Raw genomic sequence first — 17,738 nt, forward strand, 5'->3', positions numbered from 1 at the left:
AATATATTTTTTTAAAAAAAGAATTCACTCAAACATTTTAAATAAGCATATGGTTTATTAGTATAAAACAAATAATTTACTCTAAGTACTAAGGCTTGGAAACTGAGAGAAAAACAGGAATTTGGATACACCTGCAAAGGCTTCGGGATAAACAGGAAAGAATATATCACCATGCAAATTAATTAATTGTGAAAAGTGACCGGAAAACCTTGCTTGCTATATAGGAATTCCAGAGTCTCACAATGATACTGTAAATAGGGAAGTGGCTGCTGGTACCAGAAATCAAGTGAGAAATACAAGCAGATGAAACAACAAAAGCCTATTTCTATAATAAATAAAAGTGATACACTAACAAAGTTAGTGTAGGAAGTAGTTACCCAGACATACTTTTGTAGACGCAGCTGCATTCGAAACATACATAATACTTCTTGCATACAGCTGACTAGGAAGTTTTCTCCCCGGAATTCACAGGACTGAAACTTTGACTAACATGAAGAAGGAAAGGTGGTCTACAAAAGATGTGTAAAGGAAAGCAGATAGCCGGAGGAGTCAACTTAATGGTTACAGTGCTCCTCACGGTTAACTGTGGGGGGGGCGCGGGGGGGGGGGGACAGTACCAGATGCTGCTTCGGAAATCAATACATAAGAAGGCCAAGGGGGTCACGCACTAATAATGGCTTTTGAAGCCATGAGTGATACTTAACGAAATATCCACTGACCTGGAGTGTAAGTCGCGATGCACCGTCTACCAGGGGTGTCCAACCTTTTGGCATCTCTGGGCCACCCTGGATGAAAAAGAGTTGTCTTGGGCCGCACATTAAATACATTGCGCCACATAATCACAAATAATCTCATAATGTTTTAAGTACATTTACAATTTTGTGTTGGGCTGCATGTGGCCTGGGGGCTGCAGGATGGACACCCCTGGCACGCTGCAGGTAGGGGGCGGGGTTTCCCGGCAGGCAGTGCAGCTTTCCAGAGCACCTGGTTGCCCAAGAGAAATAAAAGGTGAGAATCAAGATGCTGAGTATTACGTAATTTATCTGTATTTTATTCTCACTCCATGACTGACTTTTGCACTGTCTGAATTATAATATTATCTCCCCAAAGAGTAGCAAATGAATGTCATGAAAACATTTTTAAAAAGAATGAAATTGCATGGTTGGCACATGCTCACAATTACTTAAGAATATAAAAGATGTTTACAGAATTCACACTGGAAAGCATAGTCATTTAAAAAAATTTTTGGTTTCTTTCTATCACAGTATGCAGTCCTCACCCCCATTCTGCCAACCCGAAGGGCTTAACAAAAAATGGATTACATGGACCCGAAATCTAGAACCTCAGAGAATTCAACACAAACACAGATGGCCATGGTCAGCAGTTCCTCAGAGTTCCAGACATCAGACTTCCAGAGAAGTGAGGGTCATTCTCATATAGCACCTACAGGCAAGGCACCGTGGGGGACGAGACGCCACTGACCCGGCACAGTGGTGGAGGAGGCAACATGGGCAGAACGAGCAGTCAGAGCAGCTGCCCCTCAGTCAGAACCACCAACCCAGGAAAGGTGGCGGCCCAGGGGATGAGCCAGTCTGGAAGCCCCGGAAGTCCAACGGGTGAGGACAAACTTGTGTCAGGTCCTAGGTCTCCCAGAAAACAATCCAGAGCCTCCTTTCAAACAAGGTTTTCTCCAGTCACCCTCTAGAAAGGGGAAGATCTAACACCTGCCTGAGGACGTGTGGTACCCAAAGCCCGGGCCCACAACGTCTTGGTCCGGAAGGGCTCCAGGGAGGCTTCGTTCAACGAGGAAGGAGCAGACACTTGAGCACCTAAGACACGGGTCACCGAGACACAATTTTTTTCACAACGTGGCTCCTCTGATGCTGTACGAGGTATGAAGTCCGGGTGAAGCCTTTTCCACATGCATCACACTCGTGGGGTTTCTCCCCAGTGTGGATTTTCTGATGCTCAATGAGGCTTCTGCTCCTACTGAAAGTTCTCTTGCACTCACTACACTTATAAGAAACGGGAGCCTGGACATCCCCCTCCTGGCTCGCCATCTTCCCCGAGCCAAACCTCTCCCAAATCTCTCTCTGCTCAGGATCCTGGACATGTCCATCGCCGTGGACCCTCTGGTGTCTCAGGAGATGGGAATTCCGCCTAAAGGCTTTGCCACACACGCGGCACTGGTACGGCTTCTCCCCGGTGTGGATTCTGTGATGCTCGAGGAGGCTGCAGCTCTGGCTAAAGGTCTTCCCACAGTCCTCACACTCGTAGGGCTTCTCCCCAGTGTGCGTTCTTTGGTGCTTGATAAGGTTTGAGCTGTGACTGAAGACCTTGCCGCATTCTACACACGCATAGTTTCTCTGCAAGTGCTCAGGGCCCGGGGCCTCCTCGTCCTCCACCTTCACAGCCAGGATCCCAGCCCGGGTGTCCAGGGCTGTGGCCGCACTCGGGCCTCCCTGCACCGCAGCTGTTTCCGCAGAAGATTCGTGGCAGTGGGAGGTCACTGTCCGCCTGCCAGTAGGTCACTCTGCCAGCAGCCCACCTGTGCGCTCAGGGGCCGAGGACGTCCCCCGGGAGGAGCAGCAAAGATTTCCTCTCTGTCTCTGCAGGGCCAACAGCAGTCCCGCTAAACTTCCCCTCCTCTGAACAGCCTTTGTCACCCCCTTAGGCCGAATGACATTTCCTACCTTCTTTGCAAAATAAACGAGAGCGCTTACAGAAAGAGTGCCCTGACAGCACTCCACAAACTTCGCACTAGAAAACGAAAGTGCCGGTGCGTCCTCGTTCTCTACCCTGCTGGACGAGTGTCCTGAAAACAGCTGTCGTTAGCTAAGTCATTTTTGTGTCCCTGGGGCCTGACACACGCAAACGCAGAGTAAGCTGGCTGTTGTCACGTGAAAGGATGATGGAGTGTGACAGCATTAGGTGCAGAGTTACTGTCCTGGGAGGGAGGAAGGGGAGAAGGTAGTGCAGACCCACACAGGCCCCCTAGCACAGGTCATGGCCGTGGCCAGATGCCCTGGACCTGGGGCTGCCCAGCCTAGGAGGCGAGAGCTGCTGGGAGTGCCATGAGCCAGTGGGCTGGTGGGTTTGGGAAGCAGGGTGGTGTCAGCTGCCCTGGCCCAGCAAATTCAACCAAATCTTTAACAAGGATGTCTCCATAATTCCTGTAAATGTCTGCGTTAGGAAAAAGCAACTGTTCCAGAGCTTCTGCTCTCCCTCGTCCCATGAACTCCAGGGAGAAGGGAATGGGCCTGGACCATGTGCTGAGCCCCAGCCCCCTCTGGGCTCTCCGAGCATCTCAGGACACAGGACAGGGTGGCCGCTGAGGTGTCCTACCATCAGGTGCTGCCTGACTCACATACCGAACTTCAGCTTGGTCCCCGCAAGAGTCCAGCACTAATTATTCTGCACTGTTTTCCCATCCAGGTTGCTGCCATACTCCGCTGTCCTGAAGTACACTTCACAGCACAGCTGCCTTTCCCCATCCAGCTGCAATACATTCTCAGGATCCAGAATGGCATAGCAAATAGACTAACTTCAGGTCCTGCTTTGGGTACAAAAGAGATTCTCTAGAAGCTTACTGGTTAGTAAAGGATATGACCTTAACACAGAGCTGACCTGTAGGCACCACAGAAGTGGGTGGACAGAGGTCCCGGAGGTGTTTGGCACGTTCAGGACAAACAGAAATGGTCATTCTCTCGGTTCAGATCTCAAGGAACTTTGGGAATGCTGTCCACCCTCCACCCTGCAACGGGACTGCAACTGTTGGGATGTGAAAGGAACACATGGACACATGGTTGTGACCCACGGATGTGAGGGGTGGTCCGTCTTCTCTTCACGCTCTGGACTGACTCACCGGCCCTGGACTTGAACACCGAGGAGTCACAGGTCCCACCAGTCGCTGCTTCAAGTACTGCTCCTTGCGTTCTCCATCCTGACGACTGTCGTCCTGGACTCATTTATCTCCTCAGTTGACTTCAACATGGGCTGCATGTCGGAGTGACTGCTATTCTCTCCTTTCTTTTCACGGCAATTCTATTGTTACTCTGATTCGCTCCCTATTTCCTCGGTCTTCTGTAGTCTTGGCTACTGCGGCTGACTTCCACCATCACAGCAGGACACCTAACCCTGACCCCAACAGGACACACTCCCCGTTTCTCCTCCACCGGCTCCGGCCTGCACAGTGGGAACCAGCCTCCAGCAGCGCTGTCTCCAGCTGCTCGCCAGCCCCATTCGGTTTAGACCACCCTTGTCTCATGGGCTCTGTCTCGGTCTTCAGCTATGGATTCAGTGCCATTCCGTGGTTCCTGTGGCATTGCCTGCACTTAAAAAATGGCATCCTCCAGAGAAAATTACCGGAAAAGGGCAGTACTTCATTCCTTCAATGCACAAAATAATTCAGCAAGTATGTTCCCACATGTCTGACACCCAAATTAGACACAGAAAAAGGTACCACTGGAGTTCAACATTTTAAAAGATACATTACTTGTTATAATAGTCTTTGAGAATCCATGTGAACTTCTGACTTTTGAAATATTAGTTCTGTAATTTCATTGCCTATATCAGATTTGTTTGGGGAAAGTGCAAACTGATGTGTGCTTGTGATTTTTCTGTCTTCTTACTGTCCGCCTAGTATCTCTCCTATCTGCCTTAATCGGACAGACTGGCGCTGTGCTCCAGGTAGGCGTGCGCAACGTGCCTCCGAAAGTGCAAGAGGTCCAGAGAGGTGCCTGGGTTACAGGCTCGGTGCAGCTGCCAGGCGTTGTTCACGGCTACATCAACCATGAAGCTCACCAAAACCGAGTACCACTTCTTGCTTCTTATTCTCACCCTATATTTGGCGATGATTTGATCCATGTTAGCTACACCCTCCCTGCATTCATCGTACAATTTCACTATGGATGGGCGGCTCATCTGAGAGATCTCGTCATCCACAAAGCAGCTGACCTCACCGATGGGCTCGATGCCAACGGCGCTGGAGCACAGGCTGGAAACGCCGTCGCCATGCCAACGGCACAAGATGATCTCATCGTTTTCTTCCACTCGGAAATCAAAATACCCCTTCTTCATTGTTTTCATATGCGCTGCATTCATTAGGGGACATTTTTCCATCCTGTTCTCACGGATTGTCCCTGTTGCCCTCACGCCTTTCTTCTTCAAGGCTGACACTAACTGGACGCTTGTGAAGAAGCCATTGAAACACAGGTGATAGGGGTGCTGACCTTTCTCTAAAAGAGCATCAGCAAAACGCATCACTAGGTTTCCCCCCAAACCAAGATCGAGATCCTTCTCTGCCGTCATCGTGGATTCTTCCTGATGGGGCTCAAACCAAACCAGATAGCCCTGAGTGGTGGCGCCGCACCACAGTTTGTAGCCAATCCTTACAGGCCTCCCGCTCAGGGACAGGCCACTGTCAAAGCATTCACACATTGTCTTATCAAAACAGTAGTATTCTTGGAGCGGCGCATACAGGAGGAAGTTCTTATTCATTTGCTTTATGAGAGGCCTCAATTTTGTAAACTTGTCTTTTGGATCTAGGTGGCTATTATCTGCAAAATGCATGTGTGAGAAAATCAGTTCAAATCTGTCTCTTGAAATGGACTCTCGGACCTGGCTCTGACCCGCGTCCGAGATCTCCCAGTACATTCCCCTTCTGGGTCGCCTCACAATTCCACTCCAAAGCAGGACCCCAAACACGCACCTCATTTCCTGAACTGTGACTTCCAGCCTGACATTTTTCTGAGAGGCATACTTATTAGTCTCACTGACAATCAGGTTGAATGTTTCATCATCAAAAAATAATTCAAAGAGCTCTACTGGACTCAACTTTTCACTCTTGAGATTCAACAGGCCAGAATCCAGCACTGACCAGCTTGGAAAGCTGGGTTTAATGTCTCTTTGGGTCCAAGTCCTCTCTGGCTCACTTGATGCCTTTAGCTTTTTGGGAGCCGGCTGGGCCTCTGGCTCATTATTTTCTTCCACGTCTGAGTCACCAGAAAATGCAAGGCCTTGGAGCAGCTCACTCACTCGGGCTTTGTCTTTTTTCCTCCCTTTCCGGGTGATGTCTCCTGCAGCATAGTCCAGGGGTGAGATGTGGGTGCGGGCCCACAGGCCGCCCGGGTGACGATGCTTCAGGGTGTTCAAATGTGCAGCTGGCCTGGCAGCAGCGACAGGAGTGCCACACGTGACCTGGGGCACACGGTCCCTGGGGACGGAAAAGGAACACATGCTCTGAGACTCGGTGTCCTTCGCCAGCACACAGCCCCAGGGCGCTTCGGCGGCGCTCAGCTACTTCTCACTCACGTCTCTGTGAGGACAACGTTGGCCAGACCTCCCCACCCCACTCACTCCTCAACTGTTGAATCTGGGAGAAGGAATTGGGCCATCTTCTTCTGCAGCAAGGGGCAGACGTGACATGCTCCTTGTTGCCCTGGGCTCTATCAGGCACGTCTGCAGTGGGAGGTCGGCCGCCCGCCCTGCCACGAGGCGCCCACCAGCTCTGCCTCTGAACTGCTGGGCAGTAACAGCGCTGAGGTTTCCTCAACCACCTGCTTTACTTCTGGGTCTCTATGAAGAGGTTCTGAACTTGTACAAGGAAGGGGGTGGCTGCGGCCCTCTCTGTCACAGCCTGCTTGTGGGAGGACTAACCTCTCCTAGCTCCATGTTCACCTGGGGGACACACTGTTCTGAGGAGAAACAACAGGGAAGGTCAGACTTACTGCCCTCGGACTGATTTTTATGGGGCTCATAAGGAAGTAACTGCAGTCACTGAGATGAAGAGTGTTATTTTATATAAACGTTTCTAGTTGTAGAAATTGACATTTCATACACTACTGTCCTATTGGTGCATAGTGTGGCTTCAGAAGACATAGAGGGGAAGCAGTGGACAAGGGTATGTTGTAATGTAATTTACACACATTTATGTATTTGCCTAAAGCGTGTACCACCCTGGCTGTCTTCCGTCTCCACATACGACCCACTCGCCACATCAGTCAGAGCCCCCGACTGTCTTACCTTCAGGGACCCTCCCCGAGTCCGGTCATCACGCCCAGTCTTTTCACAGCTGAAACCTAAACTCTCGAGAAGTCACCCGAGACTGTTCTTCCGCACCCTCACTCTTCCCTCATCCCTCCCTCCCCCTTCCTCCCTATTGAGTCCTGACCCTGTGACCCATCACCACCGGTGCCCCACCAGTGGGCCTGCAGGGCAGTGTCCTGGCCTGCTCTGCTCTCCCCCCAGAGTGCGGGCGCTGGGCCCTCGCACAGCCAGGCAGACACCCACTAGAAAGGATGGTCTCGAAATTCAGTCAGATACGCCGTGCTGCCCCCAAAGCCTTCCCCTTCCTCTCGTCCTCCCTTCCCAGTTCCCCAGAGCACGTGTTTCAAGTCTTCATCACTCTTTTCCAGTCTTGTGCCCAATTCCTGGTATCTTCAGACACGACCCCTTATTCGACACCAAAGACCAGAACTTTTCAAGCTGGAACTGGGTCTGTGAAACGTCCCTTCCACAGACGCTGCCCTCGGAGCTCTCTCCTGCCCTCTCTGTGCATCCGTGTCTTCTGTTTCCGCCTCCTTCCTTCCCATCGCCTCTTCGTCTAACAAGTTCCTGTTTGCTCATCAAGTCTCGTTTCAGTGTCACCTCTGCTGGGACACCTTCTCCAACCCTCCCGATTTCAGCTGGGTGCCTCGCCTCCATGTTCTCCCAGAGCCCGCAGCAGGGCAGCTGTTTCCCGCCTGCTGCGCCCCTTACTGGGGGCAGGGGTCGACCTACGACTAACTAGGGCTGACAGAACGCTTGCTGTGAGAGGAAGGAAGACTATCTCCCAAATTCTTGATCCCTCCTCCCTCTGCCTAGTTCGCCTGAGCCTGTGACATCCAGAGGAAGCTTCAGATCCCTACTGCTCGGCCGTGTGACAGTGGCAGACTCTGTGACTTTCCTGCCGACATCCCTTCCTGTATTATTCCAGGGAAGCAGGATTTTGACAATTGGTTTTTCTGGTTCCATTCAAATTTCTTCTTACATTTGCAGGGTTTGTTGCACTTGGAGCCACAGACACTCACCTTTTGGGTGTTCCTGAGGCCTCAGCGCCTTGGTCCATCTCTTCAGGTGCTTCTTGCTTTGCATTAAACAATTCATCTCTAGTTACAACTTCTTCAGCTAAAACAATACAGAAATAAATTAAATGCCATCTGTTGTTTGATTTTTAGAAAAAACAGCCTTCGGAGCAGGGACAGAATGTTCCAAATTAAAACAAACAAACAGGAACTTGACAGGTGTCCCCAAAGTGCAGACTGAGCAACCACACAACATGTGTCCATACAGGAAGATGTTAAGAGAGGTCACTCAGCCAGCGAGAGGGGCTCACAGGCAAAGCAAAGCTGAAGAAAATGACCCAGGGACAGTAGTGCTCTCGGTGACCAGAACTTCCTGAGGCAAAGAAGGGTGAGCAGGAGTTCAGGGATCTTCTCTCTATGAAGTGGCGTCTGAAGATGAGAAAGCACCTGGGACCCTTGAAAAGGGAGAGAAGGGGAAGCAGAGGAGGGGCTGTGGAGGGAGTTGGGGAATGCGGAGGGAGGATCAGAGAAGATAGGAGCCTGAGTGATCAGCGACAGCGGCAGAGATGGGACGTAGGGGCACAGGGATGCAGCAGGATGGGGGCTGAAAAAAGGCGGACCGCAGAGGCCAGAAAACCGGGGGAGGGTCAGGGTTTCAGGAAATGTGGGCTCACCAGGCCCAGGTTTGGGTCAGTGACGGGCAAAGGTGAGCACAGAGAGGGACCAGCCAGAAGCCTGTCCTTACTCCTCAGACTGAGGTCTGTCACCTCCTGAGCGGAGTCTCCACAGAGGTTCCTCTGAGCCAGACACACATGTGGACACTCCTCTGGGACAAGGGCCTGGGCTGCTTCGTCCTTGGTCTTCACCGATGTCTACAAAGGCAAGAACAGCCTCTTAGCTTTCGCTGTGCTGAGCGTGAGCGGTCCGCTGGTGAAGGGCATCGCGCTCCGTGCAGTTCACCAGGTTTCCTCGGCCGGCAGGCGCTTCACTCCCGCCCCAGCCAGTGTTGTCAGATGGCCGTCTCAGCGGACACCAAGCACTGGATTTGGGGCCCGCTCCAATCCAACATGACCTCAGCCTAACTTCGTGACATCTACAGAGTCTACGCCCGTGTCAGATCGCACCCACAGGCACCCGGGGTCAGGGCCCATCCGTCGGGGCAGCCCAGCCCACACCACCCCAGCTCTGCCTCCAGTGAGGCTGGTTCTCCTTTTCTGTCTGGTCTTTCATGGTTTGACTCAATATTTGTTCCTATTCTATTGTCCATCCAACCCTGTTGTTTCGTTTTCCTATTATCTTATTTCTCTGTAATTCAAACATTGATTATGCACCAGAGCAAGCGTTTAGTTACTCTGTTCTGGTGTAATCTTGCCCATGGTCATTTTGAAACACACAGCGCTGTTTAAATAAATTGCTCTTTCATTGTTTCTCTAGTACATTACACTGAAGACAATTATGTTGGTTACAAAGATGTACAAGTAAGTTTCAGTTTCTATGCATTACTTTACAAGAAAGTAAAGTATTTGTTAAAAACTGAGGGTGCCAGGTTGGACAGGATGAAGAACCAGTTACAGACACAGAAAAGGACTGAGCGAGGAGAAGACCCCACAAAGACCGTGTCCTGAGAAAACTGATGCAGCCGCAGAGGGTTAAATGGGAGACTTCATTGTTTTTTAACTGAATGGCTAGGAAATTTATTGAACCACTGAGAGAATTTAAAGAGAAAGCAAAAACAAAAGACCCAAGACGTGAGGCAGTGTCTTGCATACACAGAATTTCCATTTCCATCGCCAGGTCTCAACTGGGTGTGAGCGGGACGCTGGACCGTGGAGCACGGTGAGGAGCAGTTCGGTTCTCAGGCTCAGGACAACAACCGGAGATCCGCAGAGGCTAAAACATCAGCCACTAGGCGTCAATGCCTGGAGGCACTTTCTGACACGCCTGACACTTGGATGTGCCTCCTACACGCGGTGCTGAGTGGGGCACTCCCACACAATCACAATCCGCTCCTCAGAAGGCCACAGCCTGTGACATTTTGGGATGAGGGGAGGACTCAGGGGTGAGAGGTGGGGGTCAAGAGGGGGTGAGAGGCCCAGAGGGGCTGCTGCAGAGGTTCCCACAAGGGCCCCCCGCTCACCTGGGGCCTGGCCGACTTGAATCCAGGTGCTGCTGCCTTGTCTCCGGGGGCTTCTTCCAGGAGAGGAGCTGGTCCCTGGGGAGCAGGCCCTGTGAAGGGGGAGATGAGAGTGAGTGAGACAAATGCCCTTGAGGGGACCCAGCCCCACAGGTCTTCTTATGTTTGCTACACGTAGCAGCACTACTGTTTTGTCAGGATGCCGCAGTTCTTAAAGTTCAGGATCTCCTACCCCTAGAAGCCCCTAAAATTGAGTGGTGTTTATGAACCCATAAGGTGCTTTACACCTGAAAACAGAGAGAGAGCAGCAGCTGGTGGTAAAGGAAACATGAGGCACAGACACAGAAATGGAAGAAAAGAAGTGGAGAATCGAGAGACAGGCAAAGGGGAAACCAGAAGGCAGAAAAGAGGAAGATGAAAAGAGAGGAAATAAAGATATAAAAACAACAGGAGTGACTAATGGGAAGGCCCTGTGTGTGTGGGATTAGGGGGTATACAGTGTTGGGAACCACCCTGCCTGGTTTCAGAAGCTGTAAACCCCCATGGCTAAGGCTGAGTGAGAGACCTTGGGACCATAAGCCATTAAGGAGACAAAGCTTATCTCCCTGGCAGGGGTGCCACCTCTGCCCATTTTACTTCACCCTGCTTGGCCCCCAGTGTGTGACCAGTTAGCCAATGATGGGTAAGATTCCTCAAGGGAGGGATGACCTAAGACAGGCATGGTCACGAAGAGACCTCGGGGAAGGACTTGGGGGGCTATAGAAAAAGGGGGGGATGGACCCTCGCCCCTCGGCTTTGAAATAGCCTGAGTCCTCATTCTGTCTGCAAGAAGTCTCCTAATCTCTTGGCTGCCTTACTTCCCCTGCCTGACTTAAGCCTGAAACAATGACAGAGGGCAGTGCAGCCCTGTGCTGGAAAGGGTGGATTCCATCCCACCCCCCCGCCCCCGGGGGATCAGGCCTAAGAAAGAATACATAAAACCCTGTGAAACCTGCTTTGCTAAGAATGCCCTCAGTTTTCTCATAAGAGTCCAAGCAGGAAATGAGTTTGTTTCCCAAAGTTTTATAGCCCCTTAGCTAACTGACCCTGACTGAGAATAAGCCCTCAGAGTTCTTTGTGTGTTATCTATTGTTTGATCCTGACTGCCTGACCATGACTGATGAGCTTTACCTGTATTCCTGTGCAAATTGAACCCAATAAAAGCCCATTGAGGAACAGGCTCCTGGCCCTTCTCCTTTGAGAGATCGGCCACCTTTCCTCCTCAAGCAGATCATGTCTTGGAAGACTTATTCTCATCCCTGGTGGCCAGGGCAAGGGGGGGCCCTGTGGGCAGAGCCCCCCACAATACAGGAAACCTCTCTACCTTCCTTTCAACTGCGCTGTGAACCTGAACCTGTTCTAGAAAAATAAACCCAAACACGCAGACACAGAGAGAAGAGATAATAGCCATGAGCTGGAAAATACCAGCAGGAGGTGGGGGATGCAGACAGCCTGGGAAAGGGATCTCTAGTTCACCTGTCTCAGGAAACCCAGGGAAGGTGCTGGGGTTGTAACTAGCAGGCAGTCTCCACAATATTTGGGAGGGCCTAAGAGGACAGAAGCAGCCCTTAGGAAAAAGGACAGGAGAGCATCCCCATCCCAACCACACACCCGCAGCAGCGAGTCTGCGGTGGTGCTCAGAGGGCCCAGCTCTGGAGTCCAGCTCTCTGACTCTCTGAGACACCACAGGCAGTTCTTCAAGCCTCCACCCAGGTTAAAGAATCTTATGGCTGCAACCACTGTTAGGTATCGCCACCCTATTGACTCACCCCCGTTCTTCACCACCCAACCCCCGTTCTGCAGTCTAAAGGAACCAAAATCAGGGTGAGCAGATGTGCTCATCACTTCACAGGTAGATGGGAAGTTCCCTCCTTCTCCCCCTGCCCCTCCCCCCCCCCCCCCCCCCCCCCCCGCCTTCCGCATGAGCCGCTGCAAACCCTTTCATCTTTCCAGGCTCCACACAGGCTCCCCTAACCCTGGAAACCTCTCTTGGCCCCCAGGACCGTAGAGCTCCCTCCCTCCTCTAAACTTCTGCACGCACACACACACACACACACAAAACATTTAAAGCTTCATGTGGTGGTGGTTTCCCATAACGGAAGAAACGTGATAAAACCATCAGCCAAGAAAGTAAGGAAATAGCAAGTTCTATTTGTGCCACGATGCGCGAACATCACTAGTAGCTGAGTCCTGTACACTTCACCTCCCTTTCACGTTCTCCTGCCATTTATTACAGGACCATCTGATCTGCACGCTCTGTCAGAACATCGATATTCACAGATCGCCAACGTACTGACTGGCAAACGAGGACGGGGTGAATCACGAGCCCTCTGAGCTCACGTGCAGAACTATGTCTGGACAGTAGCCACCCCCACCAACCACAGGGGGCACATTGCGAAACCCCCAGTGTGTGCCTGAAACCACAGACGGTGCTGAACCCTGTACCCACTGTGTTTTCCCTGCACACATTCACCTTTTCGCTTCTCTCTGGCATGTCTGAATTGCCAGCATTACTGCTCTTGCACTTTGGGGCCCCGATTATGTACAATAAGGGTCACACTGAGACACCAGGATGGTCACCTGAGCTGGCTCCTCAGTGACTGAGCCGGGGGCAGTGGACACACTGAACTAAAAACACAAAATTTTATCACGCTACTCAGAACAGCTTGCAATGTAAAACTCATGAATTGTTGAAAGTAAACTTTAATTGAAAAATAAAAATAAATAATTTCTGGAATCCCCCCTTCAATATTTTTGGACTGCAATTGACTGTGAATAATTGAAACCTCAGATAAGGGGGGACTAGTGTCCATGACTTTGTAGGGAGGAGAGTTAATAATTTTCAACCAATTCCGGGGAGTGGTAGCACCCTCACCATGAAAGTTACTACACTGTGCAGTTGTAAGATCTCCTCTTTTTTTAATGATTTTATTTAATTTTAGAGGCAGGGGAAGGAGGGAGAGAAACACTGACCAGTTGCCTCTCGTATGCACCCCGACTGGGGACTGAACCCAGGCATGTGCCCTGACCGGGAATAGAACCGATGATCCCTTGCTTTGCGGCCTCCTCTTTGAACTGTCTGGGGGCTTCTGCCTGTTCTCCTCAATCCCTCGGCATTCAGGTGTGAGGCCTGTCCCACGGCAGAGCACTGTGCAAAGCTGACGGGTAAGGGAGAGCTGGGACAGGCTCCCCAGAGATGGAGCCTGGATACGGAAAGCGAGAGAGCCCTGCACACACTGGGTGCATTCCAAGTGGAAAAGAAGACAAACTGTGTGATCCCAAAGCTGCATTTAAAATGACTGAACGATCAGATCAGGCTGGGAGGGTATTCAAGAAAATGTTATCAGGGGGAAGACGCATTTGTGGAAAGCTGCCACGTAAGTATTTAAATGCCCGTGAGTATAGAGTAGAGAAGACGTACAGTAAAGAGAGAATTCTGGCCGAAGGTCGGGTGACTTAAAATCTAGATGCTGCTCTGCCTCCGCAGATCCTGGGCAACTCATTTAAAGCCCGAGTGTTGGCTGTCCCGATTATTAACTGAGGCTATTGGGCAAGATCTTACAGTTGTAATGTTTCATAATTTCAAGGGATTTAAAAAGCTTGCTTAAGTACAGAGTTAGACAAAAACAAAACTCAAGGATACAGATACACGAACTTTTACCAAAAGGACCACACACCTGCTTGGTGACCCGAACTCACCCCTGGCGCTCAGGCTCACAGCTTGAACGCTCTCGTGGAGAATCTCTGGAGGCTCACACTTCACACTGGTCGCCCCAGGCTGGAGGTGGAGGCTCTGGCACTCCAGAGAGGCCCCTTGACAGTCTGTCACCAGGAGCTGCGTGTCCTGTCCCTGAGTGTAGATGGAGGCCTGGGGACAAAAGAGTCACCTTGAGAAGGCATCCTGGTGGGAACTGGACCGAACAGCAGTAAGGGACATCCTCCAGGGGACACAAGACAAGTCCTATTCAATCCGCTAGAGCAGCAGGTGAGACAGAGAACGAGACAGAGACAGTCCTTCCTTCAGCACAGGTGGACGCACGCAGGCAGCAAGTGAGAGAGAAGAGACATTCCCGCAAAGAACTAAATGAAACACTAATCCCTGGAGGGAGGCTTAAACCGGTGCGTGGAAGCTTCCTGGGGAACGTGATAGGCACGTTCTGAGAGCGTCTCCCACAGGTTACTTATCACATAGGGACCAGCGGTAACTTCCTAGTGAGGAACCTGACAGAGGCCACCTTGACATCACCAGTAATGGGACAGCCCTCGTGCCACCTGACGGAGTGCACTGGGGACACTTGTCACCAGTGTGGAATTCCAGCCAAAACGCACAACCTGGACTGGTGGTGAGAAACACCAGGTGAGCCCAGCTGTCAATGTCGTAACAAAGGCTGAGCCCCGCCCCCACACTCAAGGGAACTGAGGGGATGTGGGCACTAAATGCAGCCTGTGATGCTGGACTGTCCCCTGAACTGGGGGGGTGGGGCTGACATAAAGAACACAATTGGGATAATGTGGCAAAACCTGAATAAAGACTTCCTTTAGGACGATAGTATCTTTCTGTTTGCACGAGACAAGTGCTTGTTCTTCAGAAATACGGACTGAAGTGTTAGAGGTAAAGGGGCACAATATCTGCAACCAATCTCAACGCTGCGCGGGCACGAACACATGCACTCGGTGCAGGGTGGGGGGCGGAGCACGTCAGGACACCAATGCTGGCCACATGGGAGTCTGGTGAAGAGGGACCGGGGTTCTCCGTCCTGCTCTCCCAGTACTTATCTAGGTTGCGAATAACTCCAAAATAAACGATAAAAGTGTTCTCTTCCCACCTGCTGCGCTGTGTCTCCTGTGTTTTTCCCTGCAACCTCCAGCACTGTCACGGCCTCCTCGCCACTCTGCGGGAACTGCTCCCGCACCCGGGCGCGCAGCCCCGCGGGCAGGATGTGCAGGAACTGCTCGAGCACCAGCAGCTCCAGCATCTGCTCCTTGCTGTGCGTCTCGGGCCGCAGCCACAGCCGGCAAAGCTCGCGCAGCCGGGACAGAGCCTCCCGAGGTCCAGTCACCTCCTGGTAGCTGAAGCGCCGGAAGCGCAGGCGGCAAAGCTCCTGTGTGCCGCACACCTGCTCCCATGCGGAATCTTCCACCTTGACTTTCACAGGACTGCCCCTGTTTTCAGGAGCGGGGCTCCACAAAGCTTCATCCATGTTGAGCTTCAGCGCTAGGATTTCCAGGACGGAGTCATGGGCAGCGGACCCTTGAACGACACGGTTTGAAAGGTGTCTGTTCATTTACATGCAGATTTTTTTTCAGTAGACACTGTAAGTGTATTTTCTCTTCCTTATGAGTTTGTTAGCATGTCTTTTCTCTAGCTTACTTTATTTAAGAACCTAGTATATAATACATACAACATACCAAAGAAGGCTAGGAACAGCCTCACTCAGCTATGACCGATGATGCTTCAGGCATCGATCCTAAGGGAAAAGTGTTAGCGCATCAGGACGCCACGGACCACACCGGCATGCCTGTCCTCACTGCAGAGGCGGCTTGTCCGCAGCACCGGGGACCTGTGCCCCACGGGAGGGGCTTAACAAGGATGCCTGCGCAGCTGGTACTGCACCTGGGGAGAAGCGATAATTTCACATCAGATGAATATTCTCTCCAAGATCATCTCTCTCAGTATTTCTAACAGAAAATTCCACCTTACATGTAGGCGAGGTAGACCATTTCCAAAGTCTTCCCCCAAATACCATTTGTGACAAGACTCTGCCCTTCTCCCCTTGAATCTACTCTGGACTATGACTTGCTTTGAAGGACAGAATACGTTAGAAAGGACGCTAAGAGGGAGCGATCCTGCAGCTCCTGGACCCAGCCGCTGACTGCGCCGCCCTGCCCTGCGGGGCCTGAGCTGGCAGGTGAGGCGATGAAACAAGGCGCCTAAGCCCAGCGAGGCTCGGCCGGGACTGGGGCTGCGCCCCCCCCCCCCATCCCCTGTCACTCAGGCCAGGCTGGCAGGACTGCAGTCAGCCCACACAACCACAGCAAGCAATCAGCGGGGGGGTTCCCACTAAAGCTGAGATTTTCATTCAGGCTTTTAATGTAGCAATAGATCACTGAAACAGTAGACAAGCTCCAAGTTCCTTTCGTCCCTCTCCGTCTTCCTTCTGTGATCTCATTCTTCACAATTACAATGTGTCTCCACCCCAAGAATACGCCGGAACCTGCCTTTCCCTTTGCAGACCCAGGCCCGCCCCTCCGCCCGTAACCCCGCGGCCCCACCGCGCGCCAGAGCCGCTCAGAGCCGCCCTCGCTGCCTCTCCACCTCTGCAGGTGCCCGGCACGACCCCTCCGACCCCTCTGTTGTCACCGCGTAAAATCATCACTACTACCATCTTCTCTGCCATCCCCCCCCCTGCCCCCCACTATTTCTTCAGCACAACTCGGCCCATATTCCACACGCTCCCTTCCCAAACACCAGGTTTCAATCGCTGCTCCTTGAACTAAATCCAAACCCCGCCAGATCCGATTCTGCTGGGTCGTGCTGGTGCGTTTGTCAATCAACAGGCATTTATGGACATGTCAATATTTTGCGGACACCGCACTAACCCTGGAATGAATCCAACCCACAGTCCCGACCTCCGAGAAAGCGTGGTGCTGCTCCTGTCCCGCAGCTCAAACCTCTCCGCGCACCCAGCGCGCACGAGGTCTCTCAGGCTGGGACCCCCTGCAGCCCAGTCACTGCCCAAGGCCCAGCGCCAATGCCGCCCGAACCCTGTGGATAGCCAGAAAAGTCTGTCCTCCAAGCTACACAGGGAGGCGGGTGTCCCCGTGGGTCCAGACCACACCCCAGCGCGGCGCCCTCATCCTCCACCGCCCCCCCCACCCCACCGGGCAGGGTGCCACCTGGCCCCCAGAGCACCTGGAGGGCTTGGTGAGCCTGGTGCGCCGGCAGGCGGTACAGGGAGCATCTGTTCCTCAGACCCCCGCTGTGGTCGCCCACAGCGCAGCGGTGGGGCAGCAGGCGGGGTGGCCGCGCACAACAAAGGCAGGCCAGACAGGCCCCTGAAAGGCTCGGGGAGCGCAGAGGAGCCCTCCCTACCGGGTGCTGGGGGCGGAGGGCAGGGGGCGATGGGCGGGAGGGGGCAGCCTGCGCACCCGGTGCCAGGCCTCTCTAGGACGGGGCGGCGCATCTCTCTGGTGCGTCGGGAGGACCCTCACCCGCCCAGACCCCGCAGGGCCCTCGTTTGTGTAAACCTTTGCATTCGAAACCAAAAAGGGGAAGGCCGAAACTGAGTCTCTCTAGGGTCTTCACAGGCTGCGGTGATTGAGGGGTGGGAGAACAAGTGAATGATCGATTACAATACAGCAAACAGCACCGTTTTTAAATTTTTTTTTTTTTTTGTTTTAACTTAAACATACAGAGCATACGTGCACAGGAACGCAGGCTGCAGAGACTGTGAAATGGAGTGCCTCACTCTCAGCCGTCCAGCATGTTTTGTGCGCCCACA

The 17,738-nt window shown here is 52.3% G+C and overlaps 2 protein-coding genes across 2 annotated transcripts; both read right to left on the reverse strand.

Annotated features, from left to right (window-relative positions):
- Window positions 1–1,382: 1,382 nt before the first annotated feature.
- Window positions 1,383–3,703, reverse strand: LOC139440475 (zinc finger protein with KRAB and SCAN domains 4-like). Its single transcript, XM_071220103.1, has 2 exons — window positions 3,628–3,703; window positions 1,383–2,473 (listed from the first exon to the last, which is right to left on the reverse strand). The coding sequence occupies exons 1-2, from the start codon at window positions 3,701–3,703 to the stop codon at window positions 1,842–1,844; spliced, it is 708 nt and encodes a 235-aa protein (XP_071076204.1). The 3' UTR covers window positions 1,383–1,841.
- Window positions 3,704–4,659: 956 nt separating this feature from the next.
- PGBD1 (piggyBac transposable element derived 1) lies at window positions 4,660–15,437 on the reverse strand. Its single transcript, XM_024570457.2, has 6 exons — window positions 15,063–15,437; window positions 13,936–14,104; window positions 10,201–10,289; window positions 8,809–8,935; window positions 8,070–8,166; window positions 4,660–6,214 (listed from the first exon to the last, which is right to left on the reverse strand). The coding sequence occupies exons 1-6, from the start codon at window positions 15,435–15,437 to the stop codon at window positions 4,660–4,662; spliced, it is 2,412 nt and encodes an 803-aa protein (XP_024426225.2).
- Between the last annotated feature and the right edge of the window lie 2,301 nt (window positions 15,438–17,738).

This window comes from Desmodus rotundus, chromosome 12, assembly GCF_022682495.2.
Source record: "Desmodus rotundus isolate HL8 chromosome 12, HLdesRot8A.1, whole genome shotgun sequence".
NCBI classification, from domain to species: domain Eukaryota; kingdom Metazoa; phylum Chordata; class Mammalia; order Chiroptera; family Phyllostomidae; genus Desmodus; species Desmodus rotundus.